Source organism: Oenanthe melanoleuca, chromosome 5 (assembly GCF_029582105.1).
Source record: "Oenanthe melanoleuca isolate GR-GAL-2019-014 chromosome 5, OMel1.0, whole genome shotgun sequence".
Lineage (NCBI taxonomy): Eukaryota > Metazoa > Chordata > Aves > Passeriformes > Muscicapidae > Oenanthe > Oenanthe melanoleuca.
In genome coordinates, this window is record NC_079339.1 from 1,986,277 (window position 1) to 2,009,058 (window position 22,782).

At 40.2% G+C, this 22,782-nt stretch overlaps 1 protein-coding gene across 8 annotated transcripts in view; it reads right to left on the reverse strand.

Annotated features, from left to right (window-relative positions):
- Nucleotides 1-22,782, reverse strand: part of HIPK3 (homeodomain interacting protein kinase 3) — a 64,617-nt gene that overhangs the window by 34,113 nt on the left and 7,722 nt on the right. For 6 of the 8 annotated variants that reach the window (XM_056493911.1, XM_056493914.1, XM_056493912.1 and 3 more), the window contains exon 2: nt 14,340-15,420. In XM_056493911.1, the coding sequence (XP_056349886.1) occupies nt 14,340-15,418 (1,079 nt within the window). In that variant the 5' untranslated portion in view covers nt 15,419-15,420. The remainder of the gene's footprint in view (nt 1-14,339; nt 15,421-22,782) is intronic. The other 2 variants (XM_056493915.1, XM_056493916.1) reach the window with 1 other exon arrangement.

The window sequence follows — 22,782 nt, forward strand, 5'->3', positions numbered from 1 at the left end:
ATTAGACCATGCATCAGTCACAGGTTGGAAGGCTAAACACATTTAGCAGCCAACCAAGAACCTATCACCTGATTTTCAACATTGGTGATTTTTTTTTTTAGTTTAAAGACGATTCAATTTTGATGCTGTGAAAATTTACTATTGCCTGGAACTCAACTCTCAGATGTCTTCTAGGGAAAGCAAATCCAGCTCTGCATTCTCAGCAAATAGTTCTCATGAAAATGTTTACATTTTTCTTATCCAAAGCAACCCTCAGATATGTACACTCACTTTCCCCACCCATTTCTTAGCACACACAATACACAGGTTTTACACAGAGATGTTAAATAGAAAAAGAACAGAAATAACTTTCTTTTCAGAGATAAACAAAAAGAGGAACTTCTGACCTCTCTGCTTTCATGGAATCAAGAACCATGTCAATACAAGCAGAACCCTCGTTTTTTAAATCTCATTCCATTTGCAGTATTTAGCTAAAATCAGAAAGAAAGTGAAAAAAAACCTCTGGCATCATTGTTTGTTACTACTGTACTTCACATAAAGGGAATTTATTTTAAAGTCAGGCTTAATAACAGGAACAAAAACAATAAAAAAACCCCTAATGGGTTCTAAACTGGGGAATTTTGAAGCCTAACTTCCTTCCTCATCTCCCAACAACACTCTGTGTTTCCTGATGTTGATAATGCTGGGTGGGAGACAGAGCCCAGGTCTTCCTAATGAAGGGCCCCAAAACACCCCTAGGAAGGGCCAAAGGGGAATAACCAAAAAGGTTCAAGCACACAAGAGCACAATCCAAAGAAAACATGTTTGTTACGGACAGGACAGGCCAATGTGCTGGCTGCACAAAGGACCCAAGAAGGCAAGTTACAATTTCCTCATTCTGTACTGGCAAAAGTGCCACCCTACTGTACTGACACAGGGCTGCCTGGAAATTTCATCAGCCCATCCTTCCAAAACAATTTCCCCTATTTTCCCGGGCTCTTGTCTGCCTCTGCAACATCAGCAGCCAGTGATCACATTTCAAAGCTGGCCACTCATGCAATAAAATTGCCTGTTGCACCACACAGAGCTCCTCATCAGGACCTTTTCACACAGCAAATACAGAATCTATTTCATAAAACAGAATTAGACTGGGGAGTTTCACTGTGCAATTTTGCCAGGCAAGAAGTGCAGTATCCCACTAATAAAAGAAAAAAAAAAAAAAGGAAAAAAAAAGGAAAGGAAGCAACAAAAAACTACCTTTAATGTGCTACAGAGACTGGACACTGACAGCATCTTTGAGTTTTCACTCTTCATGAAGTTATTAGAGACAGCCCTCTGCCTCATCCCATCTTTTACTGAATGGGTTATGTTTGACACAGAAAAAGTAATGAGACTGAGCATAGGAAGATTCCCCCTTTACAGAGGAAATTATATTGTAATGACAATCTACTTGAGACACATTTGTGATCACAGAAATGTATGTTGTGTACTTAATTTTATTATTTTAAAATGTATCAAAAACATTACCCCTAAGCATGCAGCTGCCAATTATGCAAATTATACAAATCAGGTTTCAAAGCATGAAAAATTTTTTGCCTTTTTCTTAGACAAGCCACATCTGAGTCCAATACACCAAAAAAGACCAAAGCTAATGAAAAAGAAAAAACAAATTGGAAACTTAGTCTGGTTATAAATTAAAAGTATAAAAATGAAAACATTTTCCTTAAAATTCAGTTTAAATTAAAAGCTAAGTTTGGCAAAAAAAAAAAAAATAAAAAAAGACTGTGCTAAACCACATCATAGATTAACACCTAGGGTATTAATCCCTTTCAGCTACCAGTTCTCCAGTAACATGTAACAGTTCATTCAATGTAAAAGAAAAAAAAACAAAACAGTTATTTTGACTTGCAAAAGAAAATATTGTTAACTGCACACAGTGCCTTCCTGCACTCCCACCTCTCTGCACTGGAATTCCAGCGTGCCACATCGCCTTGAGCCGCCAGGAGCGTGGGAAGGGTCCCATTGCATAAGATGTTATTAGGGCAGCAAAGCCTGCCTGCTTAACTGCAGATACTTAAATACTCCAAATAATTACACAGATTACTGCAGCCACAGTGCTGCTGACCCAGAGCAGCAGGGAGCTGCTCCAACACCCCCTCTCCAGGTGCCCCAAGGACCAAGCTGGGAGATGCTGACCCTTGGTGTTTCCCAGGAGGCAGAACAGGACTGACCTCCACTCCTGCTGGACCCACGTGCTTCCAAGGGATGGAAGAATTCCCCAACCACACACTAATCATGCTATATCAACAAGGTAAATATGACTCCCACTGAAGTTAATTTACAGGCACAAAGAACTCTTCCTTCCTGCTCAAGCTGCTGCAGTCAAAGGGCAGTGCTTAGTAAAAATATCTTCAGAACCCCACATTGCAGTATTTCAGATGTCAAACATCAAAACATATTTTAGAACAATCTGGGCTAATTTTAAATTTTCAAATATTTACTCAGACCTGCAAAAGTCTGGCACAAGATACTACAGACTAGATAAAGCAAGCAAGACATCATAAAGTATTTGTTTCTTCATGAGATGGTTAAAAACCCAACCAAAGGAACTAACAGAAGAAAAATTAAATACAGCAGTACAGTGCTGTGAGCAGGCAATCCTTTAAGTGCAGGTGTACACAGCTACAGTTATCTCTGAGCATAAACTCCCTTCCCATTCCCCAGTACATTTTCTGGGTGGGGTGGGGATGTCTTTTGCTTTAGGGGGTTTGTAGCTTTTTATTTGGTTGGTTTGGTTGCTGGGTGGAGGGTTTTTTGTTTGCATTGTGGGGGTATGGCTGTTTTGTCTTGCTGTTTTTTAAATAAAGTTCCCTGCCCTATCTGCAGAGTTTTTTGTTCCTCTTGCAGTGGCAGTACCATGAGAGGCAAGCATTGAGCAATGAGCTGGAGAGAGAACTAAGAACACAGGCTCTTAGTCAACATCAGGAAACTATTTCCACTTCAGAGGTCAGGAAGCTTCTCGCACTTGTGCCACATGCTGCTGAAGAAGAGAATCTGCTGCCATGCCACACAAATGTAAACAAACCTATCAACAACCTCTGGACTTAATTACACTTTGCTGTTGCTGTTTCTTCAAATTTGCACTACTCCTCTTCCCAGACAACAATGAACAACCCTCAATCTCTGTTTTGCTTTCTATAGCATGCAAAGGCAGCACACATATTATTGAGTTAGCCCAGAGCTATGCACACACTGACTTGCCAAATAGCTACTGCAAAACAGCAAGGACAACCACCAACTTCTCCCTTTTCACCCTGCAGGAGTCACTAGCTTGAATCTTCCCTCTACCCTGCAGCTGCTGTTCATACCTCTGGCACTGGCACCTTGGGGATTTTCATCTCCTGTCAGATTTGGGTTGAAGTACTTGAAGGTTCAGTGGTACTGGGACAAAGGCACACTTTATGCACATTAATCAGTCAGACAAAAAAGCTCAGAGGTCAGCTCTGAAGTTTTTCCAGAAATCCCCATTAGATTACACCCATCCAGAAAACACCAGATTTCTTACTGCAGGAGTTTCTTGCAGCACTTATTTCAGAAGTGCAAGTGCAGGCCACCAAATGCCCCTTCCAACAAGCTGACCACAGTCCACTTTCAAAACTGGTGCTTTTGCTTGTCCTCACAGCTCAACCACTGGAAACTTAGAGGTGCAACATACACAGAGACATTTCAGTATTTTCATTCTCTCATGAAAAACTCAAAACATTTGAAGAATCTTTACAAGGAACTAAATGGACGCTGTCTCATGCAGAAGAAAAATTAAGCTATGCCACTGCAACTTAAAAACTGCAGAATGAAACCACTCCAATGACTGCCATTGTACTTTTTGATTTGCTAAAACACACTAACCTGTGTACTGCCTTTTAACTCACAGCATGTAAATCACATGCTTGACAAAATATTAAGTTTGTCTCAAGAAGGAAAGAGCTGTCTCTTAAGGCACAGTCACAAGAAAAAAAAAAGGGAAAAATGTCTGAAAACACCTTTCCTACCTTAAAAAGCAAAGCTAAAATCAAGCCTGGCACCCACCAGCAGAAACCCATGGAAACCCAAAACAAGGACCATGCAAAAACTAGGAAATTGCAGGTCTCCTGTGTCTGCAGAGAGAACAGCACTAATTATAAAGTGATTAACTTCTATTAGAATTTTCATTGTGTCAGTAAAGAAGAAGGAAGGGCTGTGGTTGCTGTTATGGATTTGGCATTCCACATTCAGGTAACACCACCTTCTTTGAAATGGTTACATGGATCCAGATTCTGTGTCTTGGGGGAATGTTAACATTGGTTAACAGTTGGATGAAGAGGCATTTCATTATTTCATATGAGCCTGCAAGAAAGAGTCAGTGGTCTCACACAAGCTCAGGCCTCTGGATACACAGAATGAAAATGCTGAAGTGTGAAAAAATACCTGCAGAACAGGAAACCACGGATGGGCATCCATCCAATTTAATAAACTAAATATTAGACTAAGTTTGGGGGTGTCTCTTTTAATTTTATATCAGATACTACTTAGAACAGAGTCAGTGGGGAGTTATTTGATGATATTTGTACAAGTCTAATAACGATGCTACAGACACAGACATGAAGAAGAAAAGGTGCTTTATACACATAGATTTTTAATAATCATACCCTCAGAAGAAGTGTGTAGAGAGATTAAGTGGAACAAAATTAGTGCTAATTTGTCTTAGGCAATCCTGAGGTTGTTCTTTCAAGAAGGCAATGACATGGCTACAAATTGAATATCCCAAATGGCACATGGCACCAGTCCAGCAGCTACCATCCCTGTGGGACAGTCATTCCACAGGCAGGGTGGAGCATTGGGGCACTAATGACACAAGTTAATTCCTAATTATCCTACTATGGAACACCCTGCAGGGTTGCAGGGTTTTTCACTTGCTAAATACCAGTTAGTTTCCTCCTTTTTTTTTTTTTTTTTTTTTTTTTTTGGTAGGCTTTTAGCAGCTGAACAACTACTGCCTATATTAAACACTACATCAAATAGGAAAAATCACATAAAGTAAAATAACACTAGGGATGGAAGTGGTGTTGGTCAGAACAAAACAGATCACTGCCAACTCAGTGAGAGAAGACTCACAGCTCATGGCAGGGCCAAGAGAGCAGTTAAAAAGCAGCAGAAATAAACCTGAGAATGAGTTAAGCACTCCACTTTTTTTAGTGCCTCTCTCTGCAGAAGTTAGCACAGTCACAGACATCAGCTACAGAGCTGTCCCAGCTCCTGTGGGCACAGGAAAGCTTTCATTGACTTTCTTACTGGAAATTGTTGAAATAATTCAAGGCTATATGAAAACCAAAGCAGTCAGCAGCCATACCATATAATCTACAAATTATATCCTCCTGTTCTACTTTTCCAGCTCTTGTTATTGAGGCTCTTTGCTCTACTTCTAGCTACTTTTCCAGAGAGGTGAAGTGTCCAAAACCAGCTGCATCTCCACACAGTGCTGAGCCAGCACGACTGTGGAGAAAAGCAACAAAGCTGCTGAAGGGTCTGGAACATAAATCCTGTGAGGAGCAGCTGAGAGAGCTGGGGGTGTTCAACCTAGAGAGGAGGTTCACTGTATTCTTTGTATTGAAGAATACCTCAAGATATTAAAAACACTCAACAAAATATGTGTAGACGTGCAGCATAATTTATATTAAAACAAACAAACAAACTAGATCTTAACTGGATGGCAAGCAGTGAAAGAGTGAGAAAAATTTAAACATTAACTGGATTTCAAAAAGAAAGGCACCAAGAACAAGACTCAAATACTATTAGTGTGAACACAGCTTTTGCTAAGATATCTTTTTGGCAAGTACCAAGTGCTATTAGTGATCTATGACCTACAGCACAACCTAACAGTTTTTCAGTTGATAAAACAACAATAATAAGCAGTACAAAAGCTTCATATAGTGTTATATTTATACAAAAGCCTTGTACATAAGTGAGGTGATGCCAGCAGTTCTTCAAAGAAGACATGAAGTGCACATGTTTGAAAGTTATCAGGGAATTATGTTTTATTGAAAGAAAGTAACAAAAATAATGGTAAAATCTGTTTCAATTCAATTCCTAGGATCAATTTTGGGCAATTAAAATATATTTTAAATTCACATTAATTTTGAATCTTCAACATTAAAAAATGTTCTGTGCACTACACTAGAAACAATAAAGTGTACTCCTGTGAAAGATTTCATTATGAAGTTTTGGGTGGCTTAAACATTTTGAATACTTAAAGATTCACTACCAGAATCAGACCCTATCGTTCAAATTCAACAGTGCAATTCTGAAAAAAGGTAACCACATAAAGAGATATTTTGATTATAAAGATGGTATTTTGTGAGAGACTGCTGCACTGTCCTGGGACAACCAAAATATCCTTGGTATTTACAAAGGGGGAAATGTTCTTAAGGTAACATCATGGTCTCAAAATGCAACTGCTTGAAAATCTTATCTGTGAAATGCTTTTGGCTTGTTCCTCCCAGCCCTCTAATCCCATTTCACTTGTTAGAAGCTGTTTTAACAGTCCAAATAAACAAAAAAAACAAAAAAAACCCCTTGAAAACATTAGCTAGCACTGTAGGACTAAGGACCTTCAAATATACAGTATAAAATCTAACAGTCCAAGCATTTCAGGCAATTTATGTTCATATAAACTTTATAACAGTTTTAAACTTTTAAACAGTTCTTTTTATCCTAGACACCACACCACTTTCCAATCAGTGCCTGAATTCACAAGAGGCAGTATTCTGCTTTTTAATTCCCTAGGATTTTCCTGCTGGTTTTGGTCTGACTCCACGTGAGTGTTAAGTGTCCTAAACATGCTCACATATCGATCTGCACTTGAATTTCCACTCCACACACTTCCCACATGTCTGCTCCATCCTCTTCTCTCCTGGTGGATGCCATGGATGCAGGAGGAGCCTTCACCACAAAACTCCAAGGATGTGCAGAGGCTTGGCTTTCCATCACACTGTTTCAGATCTAGTACTACAGCAGGAATGCACAGCCATATTTGCAAGAAAGGCCCAGTGGGAGCAATTTGTCACAATATTTACAAATGCAGCAGTGCAGCTACCACTGATATTTTCTGCAGCTGAGATATCTGATACAGCCACGCTTGTAGGGGCAGATGGACGATGAACAGATCTTTGAGACTTAAATATCAGTGCAGTGAAAAAAAAAAAAAAAAAAAAAAAGGATCACGTTTCAGCAGATCTATTTTAATGTGCGAAAAATAAAAGCTGCTTCCCAAAACTTTAGCTGTGGCAAACAGGTCTATCATTTAATCTCAGCAAAAATGAAATATAGCAAGAACCAAGAGCTCTTTTGCCATGAAAATCATGAAAGATTTTCCCTTCTGTTCAACTGAAGCAGCCTAAAGACTAGGAGAACCCTCATCTAAACTCTGATTTACATTGTTGCTCCAGTCATCATGATTAACTTGAAATCTGGGCTGACATGACTAGAATCTCCAGCAGGTACATGGTACCTTCAAATGCTTCATGTGTTATCCCAGATTATGTTACTCAGAAAATTCCCAGCTCAGGAAAACATCCAACATGAAGGCTGGATGTCATTTCATCCACTCTCATCCTCATGATTCTCCTCTGGATCTTCAGAGAGGATTTTAAAAAACCCAAAAAACCTTGCAAAATTACAGTAACCCTGACACTCATTTCTACAGAATTTTAAAAGGAAGTCCCAAACATGAAACCAAAAACCCACATCATTATCAAAAAATCTACTCTTGTTTTCTGCTTCTATGAACAGAGAATAATAAGGTATTAGAGATCACATTATGTTTATGTTATGTTGACTAGAAAATAATGAGAGAATTGGAAATACATTTAATATCAAATAGCTACATAAACATGAAGTTATGATGAGCTAAGATTGCCACTCCTGGATGATACTCATCATGGTTTTTGTTAGGTCCTATTAATCATGAAGGAGGAGTTTAAAATGGGAATTCAACAGAACAATTAATGAACAGAATGCAAAAAGTACAAACAAAGTCTTGCCAAATCAATAAAACAATTTGTTCACAGACACAAGCCACAAAAGCTTATCTTGACATTAAGTTCCGTTTGCTCAGATAAGGAAATAAACCAGCAGCCACAGCTCTGCGACTTAAAAGAGAGGAGGGAAAAATTGTTAAGTGTCCCAATTCACTTGTAACAGCAATTCCTTACATTATCAGGACTCTCTTACATACAGCACTGACAGTAACCATGCTCAGAGCAGAGCAGCTGACTTTGAACAGGCTGACCTTGAGCAAGCCAACGACCTCAGCAGCATGTACTTCTGGCTTATTTCACTGCAGCAGCAAAACAGCCTCACCATCTATAGAAGTCTACCGTTCCTGGCCACCACCCCTGACTATTTTAAGATATCCCAATACACTTCAGTGATGCACAGTTCAAAGTGATAGAATAACATCTGCTAGCATGTTGAAGTGTAAGTTGTTTACAGAGGCATTTTTAGCTTGTTCTCGCACCACGCTTCCCAAACTGACAGAAAAATCGAATGATTAACAAAGCTTTGCTTCTCATTTAAACATACCAACCCCAAAATGTAATAAATACTAAACAAGAATTTCAGGCATTGTGAAAGGAAAAAAAATCCCAAGACACCCCACTCTAGATAAAGCTCATTTAGAAGCTTCAAGTATGCGACAGCAATGGGTGAACTTGAAAGGCAGCTGCTTCCCAAGATGTCAGTTTTGCACAACTTCTCCCCTTGCTCACTGCTTTAAAGAAAAGCTGTATGAAGAGAGATGCTTATTTGTATACAAGTTTTTAAGTCCTATTTTAAACATACACAAGTTGTATGCTGATCTGATATTAGGGAAGGTAATCCTTGAGCTGCTGGGATGCAATGGTTGCGTTATTGAGTCGTAACAACCCATCCTGCTGACAGCCCCAACCTACAGAGAGAAAACATTCAATTCCCAAAACCCATTCCAGGGAGAATCACTGTCACCCTGTGTTCTCAGGAGCCCCTGGAGTGGCAAGGGCCACATCTAACCAAGTTACAAAGGCCAGGGAGAAGACAAGCCTCCCTGGGAATTTACAGCCATGAGAATTTTTTTCCTAATTTTGAAGGAATGCCTGTAAGAAAGGAGAACAAGAAGTCAAGCAAATTGCATCAATTTGAGGGGGGAAAAAATACCAGCATAAGCTGATGGCAATTTATTCTGAAACTTAGCATGAAGCTGCAAAAGTCATAAATAAAAATCTGTCCTGCTGCAACAGCCTCAGAGCACGTACAGAACCCTAACTGAGCCCAGCCCATGGGCAGTAATTAAACCACACAGCTCAACCACTTTATTCTTCTTCCAAAACCCTTTAAAACAGAAGAGCCCATATCAGACCAAATCGCTCTTTGAGCAGCAGCAGGACTGACTGGGCAAGTGAAAGCAGTGTTGTGACCACAGAACACAGTTATTACCACTTTTCCTCTGTCCTCTCTGATCTTCATGGGAGAGCAGGGTAAGAAGAGAGGGGGAAAAGCCTGCTCTCATTCACCAGGAACACATCCAACAGCAGTTTTTCCATCTCTCTGAGCTCCGTTGCAACACTATTGACATTTGGCATTTTGTCTGGAACGAGCCTGTTGATTAGCAACTACCCTGAGCTGGAAGGCTGGAGGGAGAATATCACTGCCCAGGTCTGGAATGGGGCGACTGCACTGAGTGCATCTACTCACATCACTTGCTTTTCCTTATGAGTGCACTGCTGAATACCCAGGATCATATCTGACTGCTGTCACCAGTGGAACAGAAAAGCATTTCTGAGCTACAACCATCTCCTACTAAGCAGACACCTTCCATCCTGCCACACCACTGCAGCTGCCCACAGGCCTACTGCTGCCCAGTTTAATCTGGAGATCATTTATATTGCTTCCCATGTTTTCCCAATGAATTTGGCTGTGCTAAAGAACAGTTTGCCTGCAGAGCCCTGGATGCCAAAAGGAACATCCTTTGCACCATATTTTCAGTCAAGCTTCCAGCTGCACTCCACCAGCAATACAATCTGACACAGCACAGAGGTGATGATGTTTTCTTTGGAGACAGGAGGTGAAATAACCATGGAGGCAGCTACAAGGGCTGATGATGAGCCACTGTTCAGCTCCCTTTGGGGCTGTGCTGCAGGAGCCTGCAATGAAGTTACACATTCACTCCTACACCTGCAATGACTGCTGGCAGATCCACAATATTAGAGGGTTTTATGAATGATGAGTTTGGTAAGGCTTACTGGAGACTCATCTTCAAAATCCCCTTAGGAAGACAACCCAAATTAAATCAGTAGGAAGGTGATTCCCCTTGGAAAAAAAAAAATAAATAAAAAAAATCAGGTGGTAATTCCCTGAAAAGCCACCTCTGAATGCAATACAGAGAAGGTCACTGCTTCCCATGGCAACAGAAGGGAAGCAGCCTGGCTCCCTGCAGCAGATGGGCAGCACCACCCTGACCATTCCACTCCTCCTGGAGCCTACTGCCCATTGCAGACAGCCTTTTGGAAGCCTCTCTTCTCATATGTGCATCTCACCTCAGGAAAGAGGCAAAACAAAGCAAAATGACTTCCAGAGACAAACACCATGCCATGGGAAAACTTTCTGCCTCCCCAGATGAGCACAAGAGACCAGACTTAGAAACAGATGTTTTGATTCTCCTCCTCCACAGCCTGCACTGCTTCCCATTTGGGATGCAACACTCCCCTTTCCATGATTTGGGGCACAGTTGACCAAAAGGACAGCAACACACTTCTCATACCATTTCCATAAATGATAAAAGCCTGATCACCTATGCTGTATGTAAGGGCATTTTCTTTTGAAAATGTACACACTGCTTAGTTATTTACCTCCTTAGATCACTCATAAAAGGTCAGCAGTCTTAACGTGTGAGGCCAGAAGCAGAAAAGGGCTTCAAATACCAGATCTCTCTAGTCCACAGCTATTAAAATCCAGACCAGCATAAAAAGAGCATGTAAGCACAGACACTGCCTTTCAGGGAAAAGAGCAGTGAGAATAACATCTGATCTTTAAAACAAATAAAAAAATCATCTGTGACTTCAGACACTGTATTGTAGCTGGTATTTATTCACACCCATACTCAACAATGTCTAGCAATACAACAAACAGGAGCTTCCAAAAGGTAAAAAAATGTCAAAATTTATTTTTCATACTTCTTTTAACCATTTTATTATTTTCTCTTTGCTTGACAAAGCTGAAACAGACACAGGAAGACATCAAGTCATTATTGCTCCATGCAGTCTCCATTTTTCTACTAGCTTCTAAACTTTTAAAATTCACTTAGTCTCACTTGTTTAGGACCTCTCCTCATACAAAAGTACCCTAATATCTCCAACAGTCATCATCAGGTCACCCACCTCTCCTTCTGCTATGGTTAAGGTAAGTCAGCCCATTATCCATTCACCTGGCTAAATTATGTTCCTCTCTTAAAGTCCTAATCCTCTTATTACTCATTTTTCCAACCCATTAGTCACTTCCTCTTACAAATGCAAAACAGTGGCATTAGAATTCAAAATAAACACCCTAACACTGGACTTTGGGGCACTCTTCATTCTCATGATCATTAGTTCCCTATGGTCACAGGAACAAAAAAACAGAAGCAATGATCAGACTGGAAAAAAAACAAAAACAAAACCCCAAAAACAACAAAAGATCCACCAAACAACAACAAACAACCTTTTCTCTTTATTCAGTTTTGTAAAACTTGTTTCAACATGTCATAGTCAAACAGGTCAAACCTGCACTTTCACTCCCAGGCTCTTCTAATACTAAAAGCATTTAAGTACAGTTATATTCTATATATAACTGCTCCTTATTTGATTGACAAAAGTACAATCTCTCTTAAAATAAGATTCTCAAAATTCCCTGAAGGCCTTTCTCATTCTTCTTTAAGACTTTTCACTTTAAATTTCCCCAGCATCATCTATTTTAAAACCTTTTGAATCAAATCCCTATTTTTTTATATTATTTACATTAGTCTGGTGCTTCCAATGGAACAAAAAGAAATTTTGAGAAACTACCCGGTTCATGGCAAACAAAGTTAGTTTGAATCACACAACTGGTAGAGAGCTATGCATCCATGATGAAATCCAGCATGCTAAAAACTTGTTCAGAAGCAAAAACTTTTGTTGGAAACAATTTTGAAGTATAGTTGTTTGGTTTCTTCTTCAAAATTATCCCAACCAATATTTATATATTAAAAAAAATTCAAGTAGATGGACCCTAGCTATTTTTCTTCTCTTTGTCCTTTTGATTTTCAAACATTACTGACCTAGATGCTACTTTACAGAAGGATTATAAAACTATAAAGAACAAAGAATATGATTACTGAAGCCTGAGTATTTACAAAGCACTTAAGCATCACTTAATAACTAGGAAATTTCTGGTGCACATGCCATGAGTCCATATCACTCAACATCATTGAGGCAAGACAAGTCTATGCACCCACACTTTTTATCTTATTCTTGGGGGATGATATTTTTGCATAAACATCCACAGGGAACCTCATTTACTCACACTTGAGTGCAACACAAGCATCCAAAATGCCAAGGAGCTGCAGGCTGATCCTGCCAGCAATGGCAGAATTCTACTGAGAGCTGCAAAGCAACATCAACCAACTAAAACAGAACTACAGCTACTACATTTTTATGTAGGCAACTAAAAAAGAACAGTATCTTGTCTATTGAGCCATCTGAAACAGAAGGAAAAAAAAAAAAAGCTGAGTAGTTAGTTGAGGCTGAAGTACTACAATAGGACCACCCAGCCTGGCTGTGCACAGCCTCCCCTCTCTGTCAGTTCTTGGGGAGAGAGAAGGGAAAATGGCAACAGCTCACAGTAATCTGTAACTGCTTCAACAAACAAAAAACCCAAAATAGGAAGGGAAACATTCTCATCTTGTGTATCTGCTGGATTATGACCCTGTACAAACCAGCTGAAGGTAAGACTTCTGCACTTGTCTAGAGCCTCTCAGAATTCCTGCCATCTTTGCAAGCCTGGCCTGATTTGTCCTGAACCACAGTGCTTAAGTAGCACACAGCTTTTACACCAAAATGAATTCCCAAGTTAGTTAATTTTTTATTCCCTCTCGTATATATTTTTGTATAATGTGGACATGCATCAATCCATAATTTAAGTTTCCCAATTTTATTTTCTGTTGATGAACTTGGTGTAGTTTTTAAATCCTCTGCTGCAGTTTGCAATTAAGTAATAGAGAGTGCAGGTGATGAATTAGAATATTCTATGTGAGCACTGTACATGAAGCATTCTTGTTTACAAGCTACAGTCACAAAATAGATTCCTCTGGCATGAACTCCAATCACTAATTTCATCAAGCCTAGAATTGCACTGCAGAAGTTTTCATTTCCAGCAGGAAGAGCTGTAAAATATTTAAAATTTTCTTCAAAGTACTCATTGTCCTAGTTTACCAGCTTCTTACTGAACTGGCAAACAGGCAATACACAGCACATACTACTGCCCATGAGGCAAAGCAGAACTGAGAAAGATCTTCAATCAAGACAAGATTAGCTTGTAAGAAAAACAAAAGGACTAAATATTGATAATTTTTACATGTCAGGCAGATTGGGTAACTATTCAAAGAACTTTAAAAAATAACCAAACAAAACTATCAAAAGCATGCATCCATTTTCAGGCAAAAGTAGAATGCAACCATATACCAAAATCACTTTAAATGCCCTTCTGGTATCACCCTAAACATTTAAGCATCACATCACTCCCTAACTCCTAAAGTTTACTGAACTCCACAGCTGCTGAAGGCACTCAGTCAGAATGGAGTTTCTAAGAACTAGGGAAAATATTTACAAGTGCTGGAGAAAAACAGAGGCATTTACATAATCTTTGGCAACAGGATATAGAAACATGGCACTTGTAGTACACTGTCCAGCTGCTTACAGGAAAAAAAAAATCCATCATATTAGGAAGGCTGGAAAGACATCCTAAACAAGCAAGTGGAGAGAATTTTTTTTCTTTTCCTTTTGAATAGTTGCAGAGGCCTCAAAATAACAGTATGTGATGATTTCGGAGAGCAACACAAAACATACTTCCAGGAAAAGGCAATGCTATAAAAACATTCAAAGCAAGTATTCACATTCAAAATGGCAACCAACTACATAATTCTCACATTCCTAAATGGTTTTATCTTTTCCAAATTATTCTTACTAGTTACCTGGAGGAGCAATTATTTAAGTGATTAACTTTAAGAAATACTAAAACCTTGTTCCACAACAGGTAAAAAAGCCAAAATAAGAGACACCCACCTGTAATACCGAGATTGTAAATAAGTTGAACAAATAGTCTTTGATACATGGCTGGCAGACCCAAAGTCTATGACTTTGACCCGGTAAGGCTGCCGAACAGGATCCACCAGCATAATGTTCTCTGGTTTGAGGTCAGCATGGATTAAACCCAGACTTTTCAGTTTTTTCAGTGCAGTGGCCACCTGTTGCAGAATAGGCCTTATTACTTTCAGTTGCAGAGGGCTGAACTTGTTTTGCTTCAGGAAGTCGTACAAATTCTGCTCCAACATCTCGAACACCAGACAGGTGTGGTTCCGATGCTGGAAGCATTCGTAGGCTCTCACAAAGTTAAACTCATCGGCATTTTCAGTGCTCAGCCTCGCCAAGATGCTCACTTCTATCTGCCCCTGGCGCACGTACGAAGGATGGTTCTTCAGGATTTTGATGGCCACGATCTCGTTCGTCCCCCTCTTCCAGCACTTGACCACTTGCCCAAAGGTGCCTCTCCCCAGGAAATCCAGCACCTCGTAGGTGTTTTTCACCGAGCACAACACCTCGTGCTGCACCAGCTGGTAATCCCCGTCCCCGCCGCTGCCGCTCTGCTTGGAAGCCACCACGGTGAGCGGGTTGCCCACGCTGCCCTGCAGCATGGCAGGCAGGATGGACAGCTCATCCACGATCTGCATGCTGCTGCTCTGGTTCTCCAGCTCCTCGCTCTTACGCTTCAGTCCGCATCTCTGGGCTCCTTCCAGGATCTCCGAGCGGCTCCCCTGCGGCCCGGCCCCGGGGGCCTCCAGCTCAGCCTGCTGCGCCCACGCCAACGCTTTGCTAGCACCTGCAGTGGTTTTTAAAGCAACAGCATTTGACTGTGACCAAAAGCTCTGTCCTCGAGGTCTGTCCAATGGGTTTTTAGTCTGCAAGAAAGTACTAACCCTGTGGGGAGAAATCCCAAAGTTTTTACCATTCACGTAGATTTGCGGGAAGGTTCTTTCGTGGTACACGCAACTGCTTGGTTCTAGTTTGAGTTTCTTCACACTACAAAAGGCACTTGACTGGGTTTGATAAACATATGGTGGATAGACCAAGACTTGTGAGGCCATACCTACACAGGGAGAGAAAAAGAAAAAACAAGTGAAAATTATGCAGTTTTCCAAGTTTTCCAGAAACTCGGGACACGATTATGCTCTCCAAATGAGCTGGTCTAAATTTGTTTACTGTATAGTTTCCTGTGGCCAGAACAAGGCCCTCACACCTTACCAGTGCCCACAGGAGGACTTGAGCAGCAGCAGGTCACTGCAGTTAAGTGCTTTAGCTGGTTGCACAGGACTGAGACAGGCTGCAGCAGAGCACTACATCTCATTTTTCAAGCAGGGGTCCTACCTTTGTGCTGTTCAACTCAACTTTCATTTAAAACCTCCCACCATTTCTACACACAAAAGTAGCACAGCATTCAGTAACACAATGAAAAACCAACTCAAATGTTTAGCAATGATGACATAACACAGAAGCTCTTAATTGTGAGTCAATGCTACCTGTTACACAAGGTATCCAACCTATTCCTTGTAAACACCATCAGGCTTCCAAGAACAGACAAATGTCACAACTGCCACAGCTCAAAGAATTTCACTGGGATGAAAATGAAAGTGATCAAGCCATGTGATGGGGCCCAAAATAGCTTAGGGAGCATGGGTATGTACACATAAACAACGACAAGGTTCCAGTAACTTACGATGTACAGTAACCTAATCCATTCACCAAAGGCAGGTGCCCTCCCTGAGCCCTGTTCCACCCCATTGCAGAAATTCATGTTTCAGTGACAGTCATGGGGGTAAAGGCACTGAGTTTACCTTCCAGGTGTCCTCTATGCACTGACCCAGTGTGCCCTTCCACACCTGCCAAACACCAGCCTTAAACTTGTGTAGTTAAGCTAAATACTAAGAAAAAGGCTCTGCATGGATCCCAGTGTAACTACAGACTGGTATAAACCATAACTTCCCTGAAACCTTGATCAGCTCCCAGAGACAAATTCAATACCAATAATACCTTAATTAGATCACTTAATCATACCAAGCACATGAAAATTCTGGTAATAGGCATTTAAATTGCAGATGAGTCACATAAAACTTGAGCTAGACATTGCAGTGACTCTGATCAAATGAAAACTAACCAAAAGCACAGCATAATTATTCTGAAGCTGTGATTTGATTTATGCAAATGAACATTTAGATATCTTAAGAGCAATTAAAATAATCATACCAACACCTCAGTTTAGAATCCTCTAATGGGTTTTGTCCCAGCTGCAGAAGAAAACTTCAAAGCTCTTTCCTTTCCAAAGCTGTTTTCTCAGAGCCAGACGTGTAGAAAGCTGGAGACAGCCAGGAACCAGCCAGCAGCTGGGCTCTCCCACCAGCAAATATGATGGGGCTGCCACTGGCCTCCTGCTGCACACCAAGGATTTCACACTATTAATTTCAAAACACAGGAGAAAATTCCCCAAGCTCTTGTTTTCTCTCCTAAATAATGTGCCCCATTACAAGGTGCATAATCATTTTCTACTGCCTTTTCTATCATAATTGTATTTAAATAAATCACTTACACTGATCACATAATTTAGATATCCAAAAATCAGCCCTGATTGCCCCAAAAAACACATATATCCAAGTCTCTCTGGAGCTTCCAGTGGCACCTGCACAGTTCAGCCAAGCCAAGCCTTCTATCCTCACCTTACATTCCTCCAGTTCTGGGATGACTCAAATACCACACCTGCCAAAGATACTAAAATATCAAAATTATATTTGGGAGTTTTCTTCTTAAAACCTTCTTGAGGTTCCCACTAAATACTAATCTGCTTGCTTTTTCATCACAATCCCCTTACTTTTTGACACATATGTGCATGAAACAAGTAGAATATTCAAACTCAAAAAAAACTTCCACAGCAGCCCTAGCAGCTCTATTTGCTCTGAATCTGCTGTGACCTAACAGCAAAAATCCTGCTCCATTTAACTTCTGGAGAAGGTATTTGCCTGGGTAAGCTTGCCACCAAAGTTGAAGGCACTAGATGATGATGATAACTACTTTAGAAAAGCTACACTGAAATTAAAGATGTTTTCAGAAGACAAGACATTCTCACCTGAGCCTGGCATTTAAAAACGAGTAAATTTTCTATAGCTCATCTGCTCAAACCAATCCAGAAGGTCTGGAGGAACACAGTCCCAGCTTTCTCTTCAACATTAATTTCAGCTGGATCAGAAAAACTAAACTATCATCTTTTGGGGTTAGTGTTGTTCTCACAGGCTGAGCTCCACGACCCTGAACCCCGACCACAGTAACAGCTCTGTTCACAGATAAGAAATGTTTACTGTTATTACAAGAACTCAAAAAAAAAAAAAAAAAAAAAAAAATTAAAAAAAGAAAATTGAGCACTGAATAGAAGAGATAACATACCCTGGAAGATCAACCTTTGATACAATCATGACAGACAGAACTAATAAAAATTTACTCTACACTAATAAAAATAGACTTGTACAATCATCTAATTTCTTACCTTCTCCTAAACACTTCTTCATTATTCCCATCATTTTGCTTGTTTTTTTCTAAACACACACTTCTATATACCAATGCCATTTGGAGGAGCTACAGTATCTTCACATAACCAGTGAATAAGGTGAAACAGGCACACAAAACCCTGCAGCATCCTACACCTGAGACTGCTTAAAGACTCTGCCACACACTCACAGTGCTCAGAAAGCATTTCAGACAGAAGCACACTCTACCCAACATATATGCAATGAAATTCATCAGGACAGCATGGAACTATCCAATACAACCAGTTGTTGGAGGCCTCTGCTTTGAGAAGCAATGTTGATAAACAGAACTGATTCCCCCCCCATCCAGATGAAAATAATTCCCTACAGACAAAAGAGCTGCACAACAAACCTTGAAGAGAAAGGGAAAATACCACAACACCCTCGACTATAACAGCACTGCTGTGTTGTAAAGGATTTTTTGTTGGTTTGGGGTTGTGGATTTTTTTGTGGTTGGGGATGGTTTGGTATTTTGGTTCTATTTTTCTTACTGTGTTAATTAGTTTGTGGAGTTCAGAAGCTTTTTTAAAACTACTTTGAGGTATTTGGATTATGATACAATCCTATGGATAGCTACACCTGAAAGAATAAAGAGTTATTGTGTACAGGTTTTTTGTTGCCCCCTTTTTTTTTTAACCAGGACTCCCAGCAAAAGAAAACAACACACAGTACATTTTCACCTAGCAGAGAGTGGATCTTTCTTTTCCCCTGTCACAAAACATTTCACTGAGTGCATACTTCTTAATGAGACTGTTCCTGCTTCCTCATACAAACAAGAGCTGGTCAGACTACATCTACATTAACAAGCCCAGCAGCAGAATGAGAGGGATGTGTAAAGGCAACCAGTATAAAGGAAAGAAAAATCTTCTGTGCTTATTTCAGGGAGGTTACTTGAGCCTGAGCACACATAAGCAACTGGTGCACATCTTCCAGTTAAATTTAATTTAAAATAAAAACCAAATGTGTGCCATATAAGACCCCTCCAGGATGCAAACCAGGATGCTCCTGGGCTGTCACTGAGCTGAATTTGGCTCTGGAGTTCTCCAGCTTGTATTTTCCAGCTGGAGGTTGCTGCTAGTAAATACTGCAAGGAATGTGCAAAAGAAAGGCTGTCCCAAAACACCTACCATCTCTAGAAAGGCTTCCTCCAAAGGAATGAGTCTTCTTGCTTTGAAGCAGAGAGAATTGGGAAAACTTGGCTTATTAAGCATGAAACTATACAAAACATGTGACTTCTGACCAGAATTAAGACTGTGAATTCTGTGCTTCTGAAAAAAGTATGAACAAAGTAATGAAGCAAACCTATTTCAATTAAGTAAATTCATTGCTTATTCCTTTAAATAAATTAACAAATATATTTTCACAAAGTAATGTCAGTGAACAGGAGGCACTTCAGTTAGTCTCCCCCAGAAACTGAGCAGCAAACCATGCAGATGTGTCTCAGCAAAATGAGGCACCTCTGGTTAACACCCTGCTAATGTTCACCTAAGTGGAACAATGCTCTTTACTTCTCAAAATTACACCTCCAGCCTTCTGGGCAGTTCTAGGCAAATGCAGGAACATGAGTGATTTGGCAGACTGTGACACCCTGGAGCAGCACAGGCTGTTCCAGGGCTGACCACCATTAATAATTAACTGTACAGTGACATTTCCACATGACTGAGTGAGGGAGGTGTGTGGTAAAGTAACTGGTTAATAAAGCCGCTGCAGGGGAGCTCAGGAAAAATTGCCACACTGCTCCCTTAATTCCTCTGCAAAACACAGAGCTCCTTCCTCCTGGTGTAGTAAATTCACCTAATAACAGAGTTACACTGTAACCCAAGAAAACTTGTTTTCCAACTTCTTTCTGGCCTCCATGGGCAAAAACCAGCTCCAAAACTCTCACATCTTCCCACAGTGCAGCTTTCTAAACACTCAGTAACTTCCAGCAAATGCACAATTTGAGCAGTGGCACTTAGGAAATGTTTTGTTTACATTATGCATCACTTTGGAAACACTGTAGGGGTACTTACTGTCATTTTTTCCAGGTAGAACAATTGTTCTCCTTATATTAGGTGCCACCCAACCTCTCAAGTTATTTAGCAAATACAAAGCTGGTTTAGCTGCCCTCTCTTTCCACACAGATGAAAGTTTATTAGCAGTAGTAGCAGCACCTCTATGTTATTGTTTATTTTGGATACACAGCTGAACAAGCTGTACTGATACTTTCATACCCCATGACCTGCTCACCCTGAGGAATTCCCTCACTCCAGCTGTACAATTAATAACAAAGCACTGCCAATTGAGGTTTCATGCAATTTATAAAGGAAAACACATCCTCAGAGAGTGTGAAGTGCCCAGAAATACAAGCCCAGGGAGTCCCAGCCTCCAGCCATCCAAAGCAGCTCTGTGAGCACATCTGTGACCCTCAGAAGGGACAGAGCAGAGCAGAGGAGGAAGCACCAAGGTGTTTCAGGTAACTCATGCTGTATTAATGGTTTCCTCACAGAGGAAATTCTGGACACAAAATTCCATGCACACTCCCCCAGAGAGAACTGGGTGATGCTGATGATACCTGACCAAAGCAAGAACACCCAGTTCTGGGGTAGCAAACAATTAAATGACAAAAGAAATCATTACCATATCAGAGCTGAGGGATTTGGGCCCATCACACACCAAGAGCATTCAGCTGAGCCAAAGTAACCTTTGCCCCAGATGAAACCTCAGTCCTGCACAGGTCCAGGCTGAAAGGCCAAAGGTTGGTTCTAAGCTTTAGAGAGTTTCAATGGGAAGCAAATGATACAATGATACAATGATCCAATTCTCTCCTTGTAGAACTTAGTTACTAACCACCAAAAAAAATGTTACAGGGTGTGCTTAGGTCTGTGCAACACTGGAGGTGTTTTTAATCAGACACCACCAATGTTGCACGGACAGCAGAAATTGAAAATATCAATTGGTTTAAGTGTGATACAAACCAGCCTCAGTTGCATCATTGTCTGGATACCTGGAAACAGAACTGACGCCATCCACCGAGCACAAACGTATTTTACATAAAATATCAGGGTGAACTGCTATGACTCAATGCTGCCATAGCACCAGTAGCAGTTCTCCAGAATACAATTGCTTTATTCATATTTTCCACGAATATCAAAAGCTAAATCTTGTGATACCAATATGACTGCAATCATAGCTGAAAAGATAAATGAAACAAGACTTGAAGCATTTCTTTTTCTTCAGGGCAAGCTGCTGCTGGAAAGCAAGCACACAAGCAGTGCAGTGCTGGCCACCAGCCCCCAGTGACAACATGCTCTCCAAATCAGAATGTGCCACCATCAACACAAACAGCACATTTCACCCAGCCAGCCTAATCTCTTCTTTTAGAGGACTAATTCTTTTTGAACCTGGAAACAGCAGGCACACTCAAATGAAAGCCCCTAGCAGTGGGCTTTAGGAGAGCCCACACCTTCTGCAGACAGTGGTGCTGGAGGATCTATTCAAACTACTGCTCCAGTGCAGGAGGGACCAGGCCAAGCAGACAGGCAGGACACTTTTTCCATTGCCTAAGTATTTCCTAAAGATTTTGCCACCTTCCCTAAAGCAGAAATAAAATTTGAACTGCCTGTTGATATATTACATGTTCAAATGCCACTGTATTTAAAAAAAAAAAAAAAAAAAAAAAAAAAAAAAAAAAAAAAAAAAAAAAAAAAAAAAATCCTCCTTAGTCCTTTCTTATTTCCAGTCATTTTATTTTTATGTAACTGCTTAATTTTGCATTTTTTAGAATGCTGTGGTTTTGTTAGAACTAGAAATGGATGAGCCCATCTAAGCATTTCATTTAGAAGTTTCATTTTAAAACAGCTTTAGACAATATCAAGAACAGCTCCTGTAAGAACATACATCTAGATGGCTGTTGCCACTCCACAGAATGCCTGCTCATGAAGGGGGTCCTACTTACACAGAGTTCATCAAGTCCTCTCAACTACTCAATGAGGAGGAAATTCATCCAAAATTCTCTTTCTCCCTCTCACTAAAAAAAAATATTTTCACCTGGACAAAAACAAATCCCCAACAAAAACAAGCAACAAAAAACCAAAAACCAACAACAACACCACAAAATTCCTGTTCTCCCCACAGGACCTGCACATTAAGTCTGCAGCAGCACACACACAAAAAACCTGTCAAACTCATTGAGTATGACATGCAATGCAAAAATTTGCAAATCAGGCTCTCCTGTAGCAAGGAGGTAAATAAAACTGTTTCCTACACATTGAGAAGTACCTGCTAGTAAGTAATATTTGAGTTAAATCACTGCCCAAATACATGGAAAAATCCATCCCTCTTCCAAGAAAACCAACAAGAATGTCATTATCAAGTGGTTACTGAGTTGTCATGACAGCACACCTAGAGCATATTCAACTTCCTCTGCAATAAAAATGCCAAGAGTAAATAAGAACTCCAGCCTTTATTTGTTTTAAAACTGATTTAACTGTAAAATCATTAAGGCATCTAATCCAACATACTTATCTGGATTGATCTTTTTCTGCTGCAGTTTTCAGATCAGTTGCCCCAGCTACACCCAGTAACAACTTTCAAACAGACTGAGAAAAACACACACACACAAAGAGCAAGCACATGTTTGGAAGGTATTTTTATACACACAGACAGAAAAAAAAAAAAGCTCTATGAAGTCCCAGTATTTTTCCCATAATAAAAATTTGTTATTTAAAAGTGGTTATAATATTCTGCTTTTATACAACAGGTGTTTTTCTTTCCTTGTAAGCAACAACATGAAAATAGCATTGGTTGCTTACCAAAAACAGCTGTATAAATTGGACATGGCATATGTAGAACAGGAAAGAAAAAATAGAGGGAAAAGGTGTTTACCACTTCTTTCAGCT